The sequence below is a fragment of the Myotis lucifugus genome, unplaced genomic scaffold (assembly GCF_000147115.1).
Source record: "Myotis lucifugus unplaced genomic scaffold, Myoluc2.0 scaffold_304, whole genome shotgun sequence".
NCBI classification, from domain to species: domain Eukaryota; kingdom Metazoa; phylum Chordata; class Mammalia; order Chiroptera; family Vespertilionidae; genus Myotis; species Myotis lucifugus.
Window position 1 is genome coordinate 855,087 of NW_005871352.1, and position 20,495 is coordinate 875,581.

General features: G+C 37.7%; 1 protein-coding gene across 8 annotated transcripts in view; it reads left to right on the top strand.

Annotated features, from left to right (window-relative positions):
- NIN (ninein) overlaps window positions 1–15,861 on the top strand; it is a 99,940-nt gene extending 84,079 nt beyond the window's left edge. For 3 of the 8 annotated variants that reach the window (XM_014465629.2, XM_023763874.1, XM_006100231.3), the window contains 6 exons: window positions 226–405; window positions 2,041–2,190; window positions 4,225–4,326; window positions 7,649–7,849; window positions 11,252–11,365; window positions 13,508–15,861. In XM_014465629.2, coding sequence (XP_014321115.1) covers window positions 226–405; window positions 2,041–2,190; window positions 4,225–4,326; window positions 7,649–7,849; window positions 11,252–11,365; window positions 13,508–13,717 — 957 coding nt within the window. In that variant the 3' untranslated portion in view covers window positions 13,718–15,861. Of the gene's footprint in view, window positions 1–225; window positions 406–2,040; window positions 2,191–4,224; window positions 4,327–7,519; window positions 7,850–9,457; window positions 10,010–11,251; window positions 11,621–13,507 lie in introns of those variants that run through there. The other 5 variants (XM_023763873.1, XM_014465631.2, XM_006100233.3 and 2 more) reach the window with 5 other exon arrangements.
- The last annotated feature ends 4,634 nt before the right edge of the window (window positions 15,862–20,495 follow it).

Sequence of the window (20,495 nt, forward strand, 5' to 3'; positions counted from 1 at the left end):
TATTTTGCCAAAGACCATTTTAAACAGTGAGTTTACAAACCTTTTTTTGTTCAAACACCCATAACATTGTTTTATTTATATCTATATATACATACATTCACTCCCATTAGAAGACAAAGGTGAAGGTTGAAAGGTACCTACTAAGAATTGTCATTAGGTAAGCATGACACTGACAACAGAAATCAGCTTTGTTTTTAAGGCTTAACTCTGCAATTGTCTCTTAAGAACTGGGCCCCAGAAGTAGCCACCCACCCATCAGGATTCCATAACCAGCAGCAGCGGCTGTCTTGGGACAAGTTGGATCATCTAAGGAATGAGGAACAACAGCTGCTTTGGCAGGAGAACGAGAGACTCCAAACTGTGGTGCAGAACACCAAAGCAGAACTCACACACTCCCGGGAGAAGGTAACTCGAAAAGTTTCACGTGGTGGCATATGTCTGAAAATGCTTACTTTGATGTGAAAATGAATGTTTTATATGTTTAAAATAGTTCTAGGGTGTGGATTTGAGTATTCTGTTACAGCAGACTTATTTTGAGAATGTGTAATTTATCATTTACTTTCATTTAATTTTATCCTGGTATGTTTCTACAATAGTTTTCATTTTGTATAAGCAGTTCTGTATTAAAATCTGTGATTTTAGCCCAGCCGGTGTGGCTCAGTTGGTTGAGCATCATCCAGTGCTCCCAGAGGTAACCAGTTCAATTCCCCATCAGGGCACATTCCCAGGTTGCAGACTTAATCCCCAGGAGGAGGCATGCAGGAGGCCGCAGATCAATGTTTCTCTCACGGATGTTTTTCTCTCACCCTCTCCCCTCCTCTCTCTCTAAAATTAATAAAAACATATTTTTAAAAATAAATCTGTGATTTTAATCGTCATATCCAAAACATAAACTCATGGAAGTGTTAACCATATATTCCTCTTTAAATAGGCTGGACATGGAGACTAGTAGTAGAAAAATGGTAAAACAAGACTCAAATCTTGTTGGTCTAACTCCTTGTAAGAGAAAAGGTTCCCCCTTGAAAGGTTATTTCAAGGTTTAGAGGTTAGAATGGTTTTTAAAAATTAGATTTAAATCTTTCAAGTTTAGAATGGTCTTTAAAGGTTAAAATGGTCTTTTTTTAATGTCTAAATTAGATTTATTAATATGCCAAGTTGGAAAGAACCCAAATACCCTTCAATCGGAAAAACAAACTGTGGCACATCCACACGAGGAAATACTATTCAGCAGTGAAAAGGAATGAACATCTGCATACACAACAGCATAGCTGAATCTCAAATGCATTTTAATTGCGTTTATTGGGGTGACATTGGTAAATAGAATTATATAGATTTCAGGTGTACAATACATCATCTGTATATTGTATTGTGTGTTCACTACCCCAAGTCAAGTCTCCTTCTATCACTGTTAGAATGGTCTTTAAAAATCATCTCTTCCAACCACTAAACTGATGTTTAAATTATTTACTTGTACTAAGTAGTGAACCAACTATGTTTAACCTTTACTTAATCACCTCGAGCCACAGATTTTCATTTAGAACACCTACTGTGTGCCAACAACTCTGCTCTCACCGAAGCTGCGGTGCTGCACAAGACAGACAAGGTCACTGTCCTCCTGGAACTTAGTTGATGTAAATATATTGTTTCAGGAGTGAACAGTCCAATACAAAGTGGATGGGACTGTCACCTCATTCACTCCTAACAGGTCATGCTCATGGCAGAGCAAAAGTGCTGGGACTACGTCTACTTCCTTGACTCTCCTCCCAGTGGTTTGGTAGAGCCGGAAGTCCCCTCCTTCCCTGTCTGTTCTTTACAGTGTTGAGTTTTTAGAGCCAATCAAACCAAAATTAGATTTACCTAGAAAGGATCTTTTGATATACAAAAAAAGTAGGATTCGAAAACTAGCAGACTTGACTGAAAAAAAAAATGTTTTTAATACAATAATACCCAAGTGTTGTATAAAAACTCTCCTTACGTTCATTGTTTGTTTTCCTGGTTGGGTGATCATCTTAGCCTCTCCCTCTGACATTTGCTCACTAGGTCCGTCACCTGGAATCCAGCCTTCTTCCCCCCACGCACCCAGCACAGGTAAATGCACCAGGTACCGTGAAGCCCACAGAGCAGGAGAAGTTGAGCTTGAAAAGAGAGTGCGAACAGTTTCAAAAGGAAAGATCTCCTGCGAATAGGAAGGTGAGTTTTTACGCGTTTAACCATGTGTCTACGTTCTGACTGTGATGGGTCCCTAAGTGTGTGTTTCTTCCCCTGCCTGCTTCCAAGGAAATGACTACAGTGGCATGTTTTTGTTCTCCCTTATGTCTGTGCTCTTGTAATCTTGTCAAAACAGTATACTTTTTTTTGATTGATGTTTGAAAAGGAGCGATTAAGCTTTCATAAAGAAGACAGCTAGTCATCTTTATTAGTATTATAAAGTCTTTGTAAGTTAGTAGAGTATATGTAGCCTGAAAATTAGGAATATTTTAAGATCTATATGATCTGTTGCTATATCACAAAACAGCACACATTTGTTGTCTTACAGTTTCCGAGGGTCAGGAATTCAGAAGCAGCTTAGCTGCGTGCTCCTGGCTCAGGGTCTGTCATGAGGTAGCAGTCCAGATATCAGCTGGGGATCCACTTCCAGGTTCATTCACATAACTGTTCGGAGGAGGCTTCTTTTCCTGCTGACTGATTGCCAGAGGCCTCAGCCCCTCACTCCCGGGGCCTTTTCTAAGGATGTGGCAGTGAGTGATATGAGAGAGAGAGATCCAAAAAAACACCAGCACAGAAGCTGTAGTACCTTTTATAAGCTAATCCCATAAATGATACACACCATTAGTTCTGCTCTATTCTATTGGTCACACAGACTAACCCTGGTAGAGTATGGGAGGGGATGATGCAAGGGTGTGAAGACCAGGAAGGAGGTGATCATAGGGGACCATCCTGGAGGCTGGCTCCACCGTGGTTAAACCTTTGTAACACAGTTCAGTTCTTTGTTCCACGAAGTTAAGAGTTCTGGACCATTGTTACTCTGGGAGTTCTTATTGTTACATGTCTTTTCTTTCTTTTCCCGAAAACTCAAGAGTTTTCACTGTTACCTTCCTTTTCTGAAACATATGGTTTGTTTAAAATCTGATGAGAATAATGATCATTTACTTTGTTACAAAAGTGTATTGTAGAACTGTGCACCTGAAACTTGCATAATTTTGTTAGCCAATGTCACCCCAATAAATTCAATAAAAAGGAGGGGGGGAAAGAAGGCAGGTTGATTCTGTTTAAAAAAAATTTTTAATTCATTTTTTTTTAAGTTTGTGAAAGTTATGATGAGCATTGGCAGTAAGAACACTGCTCTAAAGCTGAAATGCCATTTAATTTTAGGTACATTCAAGTAAACTTTTCAGGAAAGACAATGGGTTTCATTCAGCTGCTCGCTAAGGGAAAAGTCTAATGATAAGTTTTAACATAAGAAATTTAACTGTACCGTGAGAGGTTACACTCTGTTTAACAATTCTTACTACTCTCTTCATCTCTTTTGATAGAAGCAAAAGTCAACATCATAGAATATTGTCAAATATGTTGTACTTAGCAGTATTCAGAATCACAGTGTTTGCTAATTAGATTCTTCCTATAATAAAAAGAATTCCAGAAACGGATACTCATAAAGTCTTTAAATTTCATCTTTAAAATTGAGAAAGTAGTTATAAAAATCAGGTTTTATGTAGTCCCAGTTCTAAATCTTTAAACTTTGCCTTAAAATGGATCTACTACAGATCCATAGTAGAGAATCATAAAATTGATTTAGTGAAACAGCATTTTTTATTAAAAAGCTATTCTACAAAATGTCAGTACATGGTAGGATAAGTACTATTTCTGAAAGTTTTCTTTCAGTGATAAGTACTTATAACTAATTATGCATCTATACATACACGTAGGTGTGGGTGTATTTTCTGGGTTGCAAGGTAAAATGTATTTTATACAGTGAGTGGCATTGAAGTTTGAAAGCCTACTCCCTTAAGGAATCTGCTCTACATAAGGAGTGGTGATTAAAACTAGATTACTTAAATGTAATACATGCACTGAATTATACTGTTTGCTTTCCTTCAAGGAATGAATTCAGCTTTCTTCCAAGAAGCTGAGATTTCTGACGAGCATAAACTTGTCAAAATAAAGTAGAGCAACTCAGATGGGTTTGTTTTGTTTTTTTTAAGGGAATTTTTTGTTTTTTAACAGGTCAGTCAAATGAATTCCCTTGAACGAGAATTAGAAACAATTCATTTGGAAACTGAAGGCCTGAAAAAGAAACAAGTAAAACTGGATGAGCAGCTAATGGAGGTAAGCTTTTAAGCAAATGGCCTTAGCTATGAAGAATATTTCAATCCATGAATGAGCCATTTGTTGGAAGAGACTAGCATAGCACTGAATTCGTCTTATGAAAAAGTGAAAATCTAAGTATGTTGCCAACCAAGCTGAATTCTTTGGTCTATCTTGCCAAGTTCGATGGACATTTTAGCTTAATACACAGTCATAGGAACTCATACTGCTTTACAGAGGAAGGAACAATGGTGATTATCATAAAACATAAGGACCTCAGCAGGGACTCTGTCCAAAACTATCCAAGAAACCTATGGCTCTCTCACCATTGCTAGGGTGGTAATAATTTCCTGATACTGTCCATACTACAGTGTTTTATAGATATGATTGCTCTCTAACCACCTCTTCAGTTAGGAAATCCATGCAGAGATTATGAGAACATTAGCATTTAGAAGTTTAACTTTCAAGTGTTGCCACTGCTCATTACATTAGTAACTAACTTGGGAGAGGTAGAGCTGTTAAATATAAAGATGGATTTGTAAAACTTGTCAGCCTGGACATTGGGTTTCGTCTACTAGATTGCTTTCTGAATACTGGGAACAGTTAGAGGCTATAAAACAACTTAGGTACAAATCTTCCTTAATAAGTTATAATTTCATTGAGATACTTTGCTTTAGGTAGATGAAAATATTAATCCAATGTTTAGTGAACTGTAAAATTTCTATAAGGTAGAGAGGCATGAGTAGGAAATGTCTTTTTTGTGCTCTTAAAAAGTACAGATATGTTTAAGCGAGAATTATAGGAAGGGAGAGAGATGTTTACATAATTTTGTGAAGCTGGGCACATGCAAAGGTAACTTTAAATAGATGCTTGGGTTTTAAATGTGAAATATGGGCAAATATATCACGTTGACATTTAAATGACCACTGAGGTTTCTGTCACTATTATATCCTCTGATTTTATCCACTAATAGATTAGTGAGCTATAAATAGTGAAATCCAAACCATTTTTTTCTCTCTCTCTGATAGCATATAATAAATGTGTTCAAAACCTTGAGCTGTGGGCTGTGTTTAGACGTAGATATGCTTTTCTGATGAAATAATTATACACTGTAATCAATAACATAGTTGAAGCTAAGGCTGGCATGGCCAAGTTGAAAAGTGACAGGGTATACTTAATCAATACTGGAGCCTGTCCCAGCACTGCCAACAGGCCAGTTCTCTCACCTGCTCTCAGAAGCCCCTTACCTCCCAACCCTGTTTTATGTTATTTGCTGTCCTAAGCAATTTTCCCTCACTATTTTTCTCCCTGATCTAATAGTAAATATTTACAAATGGATGAGGGAGTATACTTGGCACTAGAGCCTGAATAAAGAAAAAGCATGAATGTTTTATTGGAACACTGAAAAGAACATCTTATACACTATTGTAACAAAACTTTCTTTAGGAAAATACTAGTAAGACTGCACTGTTAACTCTGTATACACCTATACAAATTGGATTCTTTAGTAGTTTTATTGAAATATAATCCACACATTACAATTCACCTACTTAAAGTGTACAATTCAATGTTTTTTTTTCGGTATATTGTTAATTTTTAAATTTGTGATAAATATATACATAAAATTTGCCATTTTCACCATTTTAAAGTATACAATTCAGTGGTGTTAATTACATTCATGATGTTCTACAAGCATCACCACCTACTTCCAAATCTTTTTAATATCTGTACAATTTATATACAGAAAAAATGTAACTGTTGGTCCTTTATAAGTTCTTACTGACTAGAGCACACATATCCAGGTATATAATATACCCAATTTGTACTCTTCTTTCTCTTTTTATAACTAATACTTTTCTTCTCTTTATAATTCCTGTAATTTTCTTTTGTTTTTGTTTTGTCTGTGGCTAACCTGTACCTAGAACTCTGTGGTTGGAACTAGCAGAGAAGGGTGCAGTTCTCTGCCTGAGCTAGTGTGTGAAGGTAGAACATTCTCTTTCAATGAATTTCATAGCATGGAGACATCTCATTAAATTCCTTGAACATGTAATCATTTCTACTGACTATAATAGTTAATAAGTACTTCAGGTAAGAGCCAATATTCATTTTCATTTTGCTTTAACTGTGGAATATGTCTGTTTACATTTACATAGGATTTTCCTCAGTATCTAAAACTCAGTGTTTGAAGACATGTGATGAAAACCATCCCAATGATATCAAATCATGGGATTTATAATTCTCCATATACTCTTTTATTTCTGAAAATCAAGTGGTGACTTTTCTGAGTCTATGGCCCACCTTAGACATTTAGATTTAAAGAAATGGATAGTGGCTCTGAAGTTTCATGATAACATGTCACTACAGTGGTGTCTTAGAGGCCCTTTTTCCCTTCTCACAAGCCTGGGGGTCCTACTTGAGTTTAGTACTTAGTCATATTTGTTGCATGCCTCCCATCGAGCCCTGTGTGCTGCTGGAATGTGTCGACAGATGTGAACTGGCATGCTTCACTGGCCAAATGCAGTGCATTCTCTGCTCCTTCTTCCTCTCCCCACCTTTGATTGGCATGTGATAACACACATCATTTCCTCATTATCTTGAACAAATACTTCTATTCCATGTACTTCAATTCCCAGATGTTCTGTGATATCTCCTTATACCCTAGAATTGCTTGTCTCACTGTGCTATTTAAGAGTATAACGTTGACAAGCTAGGCTAGGTTAAAATAATTGTAGATGCGAGATTCTTTGAAAAACATATTGCTCACTTGAAAAACACATCATCATTGAATGTTTGCTTTTAAGAATCTTTATGAATGGTAAGTAAAATAGCAATCCCTAAAGCATAACCACTTTCTCCCCTTTGCCTGCTCCAACCCTGGTGGTGGATGTTGTTTCTTAAAGAGGGATAAGTAAATAGTTCTAGTGTAAGTAAAAAATGAAATAGGATTCAGACATTATGGACACCATGTACCTCATACCCTTACAGTCACTCAAGAGTGAGGAAGAACAATTTTAAGTCTAAAACTTTTAAGAAGGCCTGATTTGTTTTTTTAATTTATCTTTATTGTTGAAAATATTACATATGTCCTCCTTTTTTCCCCACTGACCCCTCCACCTGGTACCCCCCTCCCCCAGGCCTTCACCATATCTGTGTCCATGGGTTATGCATATTATCTCCTAAGCAAAGTGATTCTTCCCATTTACTTCTTACTCAGACTCATGCATTATCCTGATTTGCAAGTTATCCGTGGGTCAGGCTTCATTGCTCTCTGCTTAACACCTCTAAGGACAGCTCTGTGATGGAAGGCACTGCCGCTGACCAGGGCTTTGCCCTTCTCCTCCAGATGCAGCACCTGAGGTCCACTGTGATGCTTAGCCCATCCCCTCACGCATTGGATCTGCAGCTTCTCCAGCAGCAAGCCTGTCCGATGGTGCCCAGGGAGCCGTTTCTGCAGCTTCAACACCAGCTGCTGCAGGCAGAAAGGATAAACCAGCGCCTGCAGGAGGAACCTGAAAACAGAACCTCTGAAACCAACACACCACAGGTATGAGGCTTTTTCCCCTTCATTAGAAGCTCAGATCACCTCATTTAATTTTACCTGTTTATTTGAAGTTATACCAGTTGAAAGTGGAGCTAAAGAATGTAAATCTCCTGTTGGAGATTACACCTTGCCTGTATTACAAATCCACTGAAGTGCAGTGCCTTTTTGTTTTGTTTTGTTCAGTGCTCAGCTTCTCAGCTGGGTAATTAAGTGTTCTGAGTCTCTTTTGCACATTCATAATTGATGAAGTATCAGGATCACTTGCACATAGTGAACAATTGACCTAATATTCTTCTCTGGTACCAAAATATTACAGAATTCAAGTGCAACTCTAGGATACGCATTACTAACAAAGCTTCCTGGGTTTTCTTGGTCAGAGGGGTGCAGCCTGCTGATTCCATGGAATTCACAGCTGGGGACTTCTCACAACTAACAAAGTTGAATGTGCAGTCAGTGACTCTTTAGATGACATAGTTCACTTAACTTAGAGTTTTTCCAACTACATTATATAAAAAATTATTTTTAAGATAATAAAGATCTTCCCCTTCCCTTTCAATTAGCATTATCCCAGCTCACCACCAGGCAAAATCTTATATCACCTAGATTTTCAAATAGTTATTTCTCTTCATTTATAATCACCCCTTTCCAGAAGTCTCTTAACTCTTTGGTCTTGCACATTTAGTTTATTAAGAATTAGAAATAAAATTTAAAATACTCAGTTTATAGAATTCTAAATGAATTCTTTCTGGTTTGGATGCTTTTCTACTTTCAAATACTTTGCTTCTCAGTTAACATTGATAAGGAGTTTCCCAACTCTTTTTCCGTAATCCCCTCAAAGTGGCTTTGCAAAGTCACATTAACACTATAATTATACATTAGAGCAGTTGTCTTTTCCTCTCCGAATATATATCTATGCTTTGTCATGTACTTCTGTCATCTATTCTTGCCAACAAAACCGTAACAAGTTTTTTTCTTTTGTGCTTTAAAATCCATGTTTTTATACTACACTCCACTTCAATTAAATATTAAAATTAAATTCTTGAATAAAAATTGTGATGGTGAGGTATTAGATGCTGTAACTCTTCATTACAGAGTTGAATTATAAAACCTTGACCTCAGATTTACTGGACATTTCAAACCAATGATTAGGCTAAGACTCTACTCACTGCTTTCTCAAACACAGCATTTCCAAAGCATGCTCTTCCCGACCCACCCACCAAGGTTTAAAAATAAATATCCCATTACTCCAATTACTTCAGGATTAGGTAGACAAAAAAGGTTACAATTTCTATACTAAAAAAAAAAATCTCTCCAGTCAGACGGCAGGGTGGACTTCTTATTGCTCTCACTAGAATGCCACTACTGGTTCTCCTGTTTCTGTCACGGAGCTGACACTAATTTTAAGAATACTATTAGAATCTGCATGTTGTCTCTGGTGCATGGAGTGATGTGATTTCTTCTCTCTTTGTGTTGCTTTGCTTGCATATGTGGTGTTAATGTGTGTGCTTTTAAAAACTGTGTGCATTATAAATGTGTGAATTTAGATTCCCCCCCAAAAAAAACATATTCTGGACATCAGGGTGAAGTGTACCACTTGCCTTCTTTCTCTAGGCCTTGCTACCGGAGCAGCGAGCAGTGCATGCAGATTCCTACAGAAGGATTGGGCACCTGTGAAAACTGGGCTGCTATTGATGGCATTTCTTACCATGGCAGACACTCAAATGCACACACCCACACACCACTCACACCACACAAACACAGAGACATAAGCTGAGGAATGTTTTGGAATCAAGTGCTCTTTTAAATTATTATTAATTATTATTATTATTATTATGCCTTTGCAGTATTCTGTCTCTTATTTATTTATGTAGAAATGACAAATTTTGTGAATCAAATTCACAAATTTCAGCTTGTTACAAATCATTTTATTTATACCATTTAAAGAGTGGATTTGAGATTCTTTTGAAAGGATGTGTTCTATATATTTTCTCATTCCGTATGTTGTAACTATTTTTAATAAAAGGTACTACTTTTATATATGGAATTTGAAGAAAAGCAGGGTTTATTTATACTGTTTTGTATAAGATGTACAGTACTTTTCTGACAGGAAAAAGGAAAATTTTGATGAAACAATAAAATGAATTTTAAATATGACTGCCTTTGTTTTTCCTCTTTCCCCATTCTTTTGCCCATGCTCCATGTTCTTTGAATTAATTAACTGTTTTCTGTTTGTTTAGTTTAGTAATCTTGAAGGCAAATAGAAATCAGGCACTTTCTATTTTTAGTTTGAATTTTTAAAAAGCTATTATATCTTAAAATATAGGATTTTTTTTAAAGCTGGATGCTCTCAAAGTCTGATTTCTTAAAATTCACTTTCTACATTATGCTTTTGCCTACTATGATTTTTATCTTCAAATCAATCACATGGTTTAGTTGTTCCTTTTATTTTTTGAGGAGATGCTCTTAATTAATAACCAAACAAATGTTGGCTTTCAACTCATGTTTGGTCATTCTGCGTGCTTTTTAAAGGATGCCTTTTTGAGAATATTTTTAAAGGCTGGTTATGCCATCAGCCACTAACACCTGCTTAACATTTGAAGAACCTTTTAAAATCTGAAACTCCTTATGTGAACATTTTGGAGGACTGTGGGGAGGGGCAGTCAATTGTACTCTAAATCTCTCTCCAGAGCCCACATATTTCTTGATCTGTCACTGTTGCGTGAGGAGAGGAGAAGCCAGGGCTCTTTTGCTGCCCTATTTTATCTAGGAGTTGTTTGTGGGGAGAAGATTCTTAATTTTAAATCTGTTCAGATGATAAACCCACCCTCCAATCCAGATGTTTGCTTCACATTGACAAGTCAAACTGGAAACAGATGAGTAGAGTAAGTGGGAAGAGGCTGATTATCACTAACCTCCCCAGTAATCAGCCATGTCGAAGGAAAAACAGACATGCATTTTGCAAGCCGATTGGAGATGTTAGACAACCCTGAATACACTCAGTTTTTGTTTTGTTGTTAAGAGGCCCACAGTATTGCAAAGACCCAAATCACAGATGGAAGGTTAATATCCATCTTTTAATTTACTTGAGATCCCTATTTTACAAAAAGTGCACACAAGTATTAAATTAAGGGTTTTAAGAATTTTGCTTTATCTCAGGGGAAGATGGTAACACAGGTAAGATTCTTTTTTTATCTTTGATTCTTTCTCTGATAGGATTAGTTTTCTAACATGCACAACCCATGCAGTGTTCAGAACTCCCATTTCATAAGAAATCCACCCTTCCTGTTACAGAGGCAAACAGTTGCTCTCCTTTCTCTAGACATCTTATGGGGAAAATAGACTACTAATGTTTTCATTTCAGTGTGGCATGATTTTCAAATGAGAATACTTTTTTCCCCCCTTCAGGAAAACCAGGAACAACTGGTAACTGCCATGGAGGAACGAATGATGGAAGTTGAACAGAAATTGAAATTGGTGAAAAGGCTTCTTCAGGAGAAAGTGAATCAGCTCAAAGAACAAGTGAGCCTCCCAGGTCATCTCTACCCGCCCACTTTACATTCCACTTTTAACTCCAGTCTTACATTCCTTTATTGCCATTAACTTAACTGTTGTCTAATAAAGGCAAATTCTACTATGAATGTATATAAGAATTTAGGATTCACATTCCCCTATATCCCTTCAAAAATATGAATTCTGTATTCCATGTTACTTTTTTCCGAAGCTCTTTTAAGGCCTATGTTTGTCCACAATTTTTTAAATGTGTATTTGCTAACAGTGACTCACAGATTTTATTTTTTTTTACCCAAGACAGGAAGTATTCTTACTTAAATAAACAGAAAATATATATTGTTTAAAAATTGGAGGATAATATATAGAACTTTAGCTTTCCTGTTTGCAACAGCCAGGACAACCTCAAAAAATACCTTATGCCTATAACCAGACTCAAAAGGCTATGCTTTGAATTAGAATGCAGACCCTGAACTCCAAGATCACCAAGCAGCCTGAACCTTTTCACCTTCTGGTGGCAGGTATGGCCTCTGTGTTTAGAAATTATATGTACATCCTCTGAAGAGACATGCAACAAGGACTAGTTTCTAGGAAAGTTTGAGATGCACTGGTAGGGGTTAACCAAAAAATGTTGGTTAGGCAGGAGAAAGTTGCCCAGCATTGTTTTCTGGATACATAACATTAGGAAGAATAATCCCAAGAGAGGGTCTTAATGCAGAGGGCGACAGGAGCTTTCCTTTGTCCTTTATCTTAATACACAGAATGAAAAGAAAAAGTCCTGTAAAATAAGCATTTATTGATTCAACCCTTTAATTAATTTATTCAACACATAGTTCCTATGTGCCAGGTACTGTTCTAAGCACTAGGGATACAGAAGTGAACAAAACAATATCTCTGCCTACATGTAGTGTAGTTCACCTACAAAGTACTGAGCATATGGCCAGTAGTAGTTTCAAAAATAAAGAAAACGGTGTCCACTCTATTTTCAGTAGAAGGGAACACAGAAGGAATACTTGACGCAACCCAGGGAGTTTAAAGAAAGTTTCCTAAAGACCTCAAATCTAGTATTGTGGGTTGAGTAAGATTTTAAGAGGTGAAGAAATGCGGGAAGGGCATTCTAGGCTATGGAAACATCATGGAACTATGACAACATATGGGGTGTGGACATCTGCAAACACTTTGGCATTAATAGTTTGGCACAACACTGTCCAGGGAGAAGCAGGAGAAGAAACTAGAGAGATGGGGAGGAGCTGGCAGTAGAGGGCCTTACATGCTGAGCCATGGAGTTTGAATTTCATTCTTTAGATGATAAAAGAACCATCAAAGTGTCTTTTAATGGGAGGGAGGGAAAAAATTGTATTAGAACAGTTCAATAGAGAGTAGGTTGCTATGTTACACTCATCAGTCATCTAGCTTCTGGGCTTCATCCTTGCCCTATGAAATGTTAATAAATTAATTAGCCACTCTTTAGTCCCTTCAGCCTTTATACTTTTAGATGTCCTGCTTGAAATTGGGTGTAAATGAGGAGTTAAAGGTGTAATGAGGGAAGATGGATTAGAAAATATTAACAGAAGCAATAATAAAATTATCCCAAGGCTGCTGACAAGTTTTTCATCCTAACCTAGACTATATGTTCTAACCATAATTATTAGAATATATCTTCTGTACAAGGCTCTATGCAACAGAGGAGGAGTTAAGGAAAATATTATCTCTTTGTTATAACACATGAGCCACATTTTAAAATAATCAGTAGGTTGAAGTTATGAATAGGAAGCTCAAGCATCTACTGTTAAGAACAGAGTTAAACACAGTTCACACCCTAAAACTCAGAAATTTTAAGTTATAAATTATAATATTTTTAGAGAATAAATAATACCCAATTTATTTAGGTGGAAAACACTTTCATTTTTAACCCTCAAATATCAATTTGTTCTTTTTATTAGTGACTTCTACAAACATATTATGCAAAGTAACAGCTTGGAATAAGTGGATTTGCTCCACTAGTACCTCTGATGCCAGTCTGATATTAAAGCTGTATTGTAAAATAAAAGAAAATAACTGATAGAACCTATTTGCCTTTATAAACAACTGTCCTTGTCAGACTTTAAAAGAATTACAGAAATGGAGTCAAGATGTTTCTGATTCTGTTTCTAGCTCTGCAAGAATACTAAAGCAGATGCAATGGTGAAGGATTTGTATGTTGAAAATGCCCAGTTGTTGAAAGCTCTGGAAATGACTGAACAGCGACAAAAAACAGCCGAGAAGAAAAATTACCTCCTAGAAGAGAAGATTGCCAGCCTCAGCAATATAGTCAGGAATCTGACACCAGCACCATTGATTTCTGCCCCTCCCTTGAGGTCATAGCAAAGCCAAAGGATACATTCATGTTTGTGCACTTTACTGAAATGGATGGAACATTTCAGTAGGTTCTCTCAACCTTTTTTTTTAATATAAAAAACCTTGAATGGCTTTAAGTTAAGCCTAACCTAAAACTGTCAGCAACAAAATTGGAGTTTCCATTCATTGTAATGAGTTTTTCAAAATAGACTTTAATGGGAGTTGCAAACAAATATTCACATATTTCACTGTTTGAAGTATTCTCAAGTCTTGAATTTTTAAATATTTTAGGAGCCACTAAGAAGGTAGATATTAACAACAATTCAAGAACCTTAAAACCCCAGTTTTGAATGAGTTTTTTAAAATAATTATTAAATTCCAGATATTTTAAGTTTGAGATCTAATTAATTTTGTTGTTTTGATCTTTATTTTAAGCCAAATATATGCCTTCTTAACATTTAAGGCATATATTTGGCTTAAAATATGGGAAAGTCATTCTGTTTCTAATCGTTTCATTCTTTGAATTAATTGGTAGACTATCTGCTTGCTAACAGCAACTGGGCTCAATAACCACTGAAGTCAAAAAAGCCAGAGTCCAAAGAGCTCTATCTTCTACCACCTATGACAGTATTATCACTCTTGATGTATTATAGATATAAAACTGATTTACTCAACTGCACTGTTAACTAATGTTAAAACTTTACTTTCTTTAAACAGTCTTTTTTCCCCTTTTTGTAAGCTTCATTTGGGAGCTTGTCTCCTAAAAAAAAAAAAAAAAATGGATAAGGCCACATCCTTAAAGCATTTGAACTATAGGGAAGGCACTGGACAACCACTTTGGAGAACAGCTACTTAAAAGAAAGATAAGCACACCATGTGGGTTTCAATCTCCCCAAAGTCTTAGAATTCATGAAATTACCTATGGGGTTGCCTCAAGAACTCAGGGAATAATACTTTAAACTGTCTTTCTGAAATAACATAGGGCCTCTTTAAGAATTTAAAATGTAAATATCATGTGAACATATTTATTTGTCTTATATTAAGAGCCATAGTGGGATTTTTATTTCTATACTTTTAGTGAATATTATCTGGGGGGGAAAGGCCTTGGTTTTAATTTATAGAATAGTTATTATTATTTCTTGTTTGTTTAAATAGTTAAACATTTCCACACTTCTTCCTCCTCTACACCTCAAATCTGATAAGAATTTCTTACTGTGATAAGCACTGGCGTACCATCTGAGGTAAAGAAGTGCCAAATAGGATTTCCCATTCAGCCTCAAGACCAGAATTTTGTAGAACAGTAAACATTGTAGACTGGATAACTTTTTGCCCCCCAAGTAAATCTGTGTTGTAGCCAACATCAGCCAGCAGTTGATGGAAGACTTTATTAGCTGTCGAACACTAACAAAGCTCATCACAATCACCTATTTGTTTTTGTGGAAGAGCAATTAGATAAGAAATATTCACTTGGATGTATCCCAGGAAAACCAACCCATTGATTTACAAGAGGTATAACAGCAAAAGCAGACACTGCTTTATGGGCAGGAACAAAAGATGAAGCAAACTGCCTAATAAGTCATATGTTAGAAACTCAATCACAACACAATTTGCATCAAGGAACTTTAGCGTTCCTCCAGGCCTAACCATCTACTATTAGTCCCGCCTGCCAACACAGGAGTCCTCACTATAAGAGTCCTGACAAGGCATGGGAGTTCACACTCATGAAGCAAACCTTTGCATTTTTAGACAGCTTTTATCAGAAAATCCTGATTTCCTCCTGGACAAAGAATTTTAACCCTTCCGTATAACTATACCTCAAAACATCTGATATCAGCCTTCCCTCATCTTGCTTTTCCAGGGCAAACATTACTAGTAAATGCAATTACTTTTACCGCATTGAATTTAACAGAGAATCTTTTTCACTTTTAAAACTGGGGTTAGACCTTGGCTAAGGTCATAAATAAACTAAGTACCTGTGGTATGCTTATGTGATATGCTTCAAGTTACTCAAGGTTATTGCCATCAGAAATGAACACCAAGCGTACTTCTCAAATAGCTGACATAGCATGCAATCACATGTATTTTAATTTTTACATTATGAAAAGTGTAGGTTAATTTGTTTATTTCTTACAAATCTGTATTTATATGTATATAAAATGCTTTACAATGAATGTGAATGTGACTTTCTGGAAAGTTTTAGACTACATTTAGGATCCCTTTATCCAAAATCAAAATGCTGCTCCAATGAAAGTATATTTAACCAACATCTAGGTGCTTAATTTCTTACTTTACTGCATTTTTGAAGTTGGAAAAAAAGATCAACATGAGAAATACATAGCTACCTTAATACATTTGTGCAGCAGTTTATTTTTGTAAAGTAGATTAGAATGGAAATTTAACTGGCAATTTATAGTATAGCTTATGGCTTTTTAAAAGACCTTTTAAGGAGATTAAACTGTTAAAATGTTTAGATTTTGCTTTTAAACTTTATAATAGCACTCTTTAAAATCACAAGTTGTACATTATTTTATAGACATTTATAGCTGCTTGTTTGTTAAAAGCACTTTTTCTTGACTTCCTAAGAACAGTTATTTTAAATTTAAGTTCCTAGATCAGTGGTTCTCACCCGCTGCACATTAGAATCACCTGGGAATCTTTTTAAAATCCTGAGGCCCAGAAATCGGGATTTTAAAAAGATTCCCAGGTGATTCTAATGTGCAGCCAAGGTTGAGAACCACTGTCCTAGATGATGGGATCTTCATTTCAAGAAAAGAAAATCAGGTTTGCCTTAGTGATAATAACACATTGCACTAAGAAGAGGGTAGGAAAACCTGTGTTCTGTTTCACACTCTTCTGCTTTTTAGAAGCCTGAGCTCTTAAGCTTGAATTTGTGAAGGAAGAAAAGTAGAAGGGGAAGGAAGGGTAGAACCACCACAGTATTTTATTTATTTTTCTAAAATTCTTAATAAACTCAGATTTTAAAAACTATTTTAAATGCCAATCCTCCCCAGAAGCATCAAATGCATTGATTATATATTTCATCTTAAGCATATTTTACATAAATAGATCACCACGTCATACGCTTTAAAGATATTGGATGAGCTGTTACAGGTCTAGTATTTCAATAATGTACCAATACCCAGGGCATGTATTATTATGAGGAACTTTTTTTTTAAAGAATGAATAAGACTTTATGGCAGATTTTAACATGTTGGAATAAATTTATTTTTTGTGATTTCTTTTTTTCTGAGTGAAGGAAAAAGAAAGGTGTTGCTACTGTCAGCATTTAAAGGTATTCCCATCAAGGGAAGACTCAGTGCTTTGTAATAAATAGTATTAAGCAAGTCTGATTTTGAACGGGTTACCTGGAATGACCATTGGAATGATATACAAGTAAACCAAAAACCAAGTCAAGGCCTAATAACCAAAACATTCCATATTTAAAACTTATTCATTATATCATGTTCGAACCTATTTGAACATCTCAGCCTCATAAAATAGTTTGGTTTTATGGCATGTATAGCTGTTTAATAATAAATCCAAGTTAGCTTTTTGTTTCTCAGTTTTTCTGAGAGATATGTTAAATTTATTCTTATGGGAAGACATCACTGCATGATTTAAGGAACGTTGGTTTTGTGAAGGAAAACCTGAGTTCATCTAAAGCCATCTCTAGGGTTCTTCTCAGATAAAGGTTAATGTGTATACCAGCCTTGTATATTTCAGCTTAGCCATTCTATCTTAGAACATTTTTAATGTGAGCTTAAAATGTAAATAAATAATTTTTAAACATGGCTTTCGTTTTTTATATACCCTGAACTTTTACAAACAGTTTCAGTGTACTTACCATTGGTATTTAGAGTGAAAACATGCAAATATTGCACTAAAAATTTTGCAAATGCAGAATCTGAGTCTCTACTCCAGATCTAATAAACAGAGTATGCATTTTATAAAGATCCTCAAATGATTCGTATGTGATTGAGAGCACTACTACTCCATTTCTGTCACAAAATTGGTAAGTGACACTAGTCAGTTTGGGTCTCTGTCCCTCTTTTGGTTCATAATTTACTTCTAAAATCCTGACTTGCCCAGCTAGCATGGCTCAGTGGTTGAGCATCTACTTATGAACCAGGTCATGGTTCGATTCCTGGTTCGATGCCTGAATTTCAGGCTCAGTCCCCAGTGAGGAGCCATCCATGCAAGAAGCAGCTCATCAATGATTCTCATCATTGATGTTTCTATCTCCCTCTCCCTCTCCCTTGCCCTCTCTGAAATCAATAATAAAATTTTTAAGAAAAGAAGATCCTGAACTCATCTGTCACAGACACACCCACTCTATAACTACATATGAAACAATTCCTTCTGAAAAAGACCTGAAAACTAACTGGAAGCTCCTTCACAATAAATGGTAAAAGGGCCACTTCAAGATGAGTAGGAGAACCCTGGTTGGATAGCTCAGTTGGTTGGATCCAAAACGCCAGAGTTGTGGGTTCGATTCCCAGTCAGGGCACATAAAAGAATCAATGAATTAATGCATAAATAAAATGGAAAAATAAATCAATGTTTCTTTTTCTCTAAAATCAATCAAAAAAATTAAAAAAAAAAAAAAACCTAGCCGAAACTGGTTTGGCTCAGTGGACTGAAGGGTCCCAGGTTCGATTCCGGTCGGGGGCATGTACCTGGGTTGCGGGCACATCCCCAGTGGGGAGTGTGCAGGAGGCAGCTGATTGATGTTTCTCTCTCATCGATGTTTCTGACTATCTCTCTCCCTTCCTCTCTGTAAAAAATCAATAAAATATATTAAAAAACAAAAACAAAAAAAAACACCTAAGAGCAGCAAGAGAAAAACATCTTGTTGGTACAAGGGAAACCCTAGAGGCCAATGAGCAGATTTTTCAGAAGAAACTGCAGGATAGGACTGGCACAATATATTCAAAGTGCTAGGGGAAAAAAGCTTCCAACCAAGAATACTCTACCAGCAATGTTATCATTCAGAATTGAAGGATACTTTTCCAGACAAGCAAAAGCTAAAGGAATTCATTACCACCAAACTAGCCTTACGCCCAGCTAATGTGACTCAGTGGTTGAGCATCAACACATGAACCAGGAGGTCAGCCGTTCAATTCCCAGACAGGACACATGCCTGGGTTATGAGTTCCATCCCCAGTAGAGGGTGTGCAGGAGGTAGCAGATTGATTTTTCTCTCTCATCAATGTTTCTATCCTTCCCTCTCTCTCTAAAATCAAAAACATTTAAAAACAATAAAGTGGCCTTACAAGAAATGTTAAATTAACTTCTTTAAGCTGAGAATAAAGGGCATTAATTAGTAACAAGAAAACATCTGAGTATAAATCTCACTGGTAGAGGTAAATATATAGTAAAGTTGGTGGATTAATCATATATCCTATATAATAAAGAGGTAATATGCAAATTGACCATCATGCCCTTGCACAAGATGGCCGCCCCCATGTGGCACAAGATGGCTGGCAGGGGAGGGTAGTTGTGGGCGATCAGGCCAGCAGGGGAGGGCAGTTAGGGGTGACCGGGCCAGCAAGGGAGGGCAGTTAGGGGTGACCAGGAGGACAGTTAGGGGCAACCAGACCAGCAGGGAAGGGCAGTTGGGGCGACTGGGCCGGCAGGGGAGGGCAGTTGAGGCAACCGAGCCAGCAAGGGAGGGCAGTTGGGGGTGATCAGGCCAGCAGGGGAGTGGTTAGGGGGTGATCAGGCTGGCAGGCAGAGGTGGTTATGGGCAATCAAGCAGGCGAGTGGTTGGGAGCCAGCAGTCCCGGATTGTGAGGGGGACATCCCCTGAGGGGTCCCAGATTGGAGAGGGTGCAGGCTGGGCTGAGGGACACTCCTCCCCAGTGCACAAACTTTGTGCACTGGGCCTCTAGTCCTATATAATAAAAGCCTAATATGCAAATTGTCTCCTTGACCGGAGTTCCTCTGGGCATTCAACCGCTCGACCAGTCGCTATGACACGCACTGACCACCAGGAGGCAGACGGTCCAACCAATAGGTTAGCTTGCTGGGGGTGCTGGTGGGCTGGACTGGAAAGTGAGGTGTGAGGTGAGAGCCGTCAGGAAGCTCCCAGGGTTTGTCCTGAGCCCCATGGGCGTGGCGAGGCGGTGTGGGCAAGGCAGTGCGGGCAGGGCTGTGCGGGCCCTGGGGTGGTGTGAAGCTGTGCAGAGCCTTGGAGGAGAGCTGGGGTGATGGTCACAGGGAGGAAAAGGGAGGGATGTGGAGCCTGTCCCATGTGAGAGGCACCAGGCTCCTCGGCTGCCCCCACCCAGCAGCTTTTCTAGGCCCCTGTGCAGCTGTCACCCTCCGCCCCTCACTGCCTCCTTCCTTTCAAGTTTTGGACTGGGTTTCTCTGACAGCCCTGCCCCCCTCTGCTGCATCCTGGGAGCCCGATGCTGCCCCTTAGCCTCAAGCAGGCACACCTGGCCCGTCCCCCATAATGGTGCTACCCACTCTCCTGGAGTAGTTAGTGAAACAAATAAAAAGAAGCAGCTCGCCGAAACCGGTTTGCCTCAGTGGATAGAGCATCGGCCTGCGGACTGAGGGGTCCCGGGTTCGATTCTGGTCAAGGGCATGTACCTGGGTTGCGGGCACATCCCCAGTGGGGGATGTGCAGGAGGCAGCTGATCGATGTTTCTCTCTCATCGATGTTTCTAACTCTCTATCTCTCTCCCTTTCTCCCTGTAAAAAATCAATAAAATATATTTAAAAAAAAAAAAAGAAGCAGCTCTGAAGATTGTAAATTGCGCACTGAGAACGCTCAGGCCTAGGGACCCTTCCTGTGCAC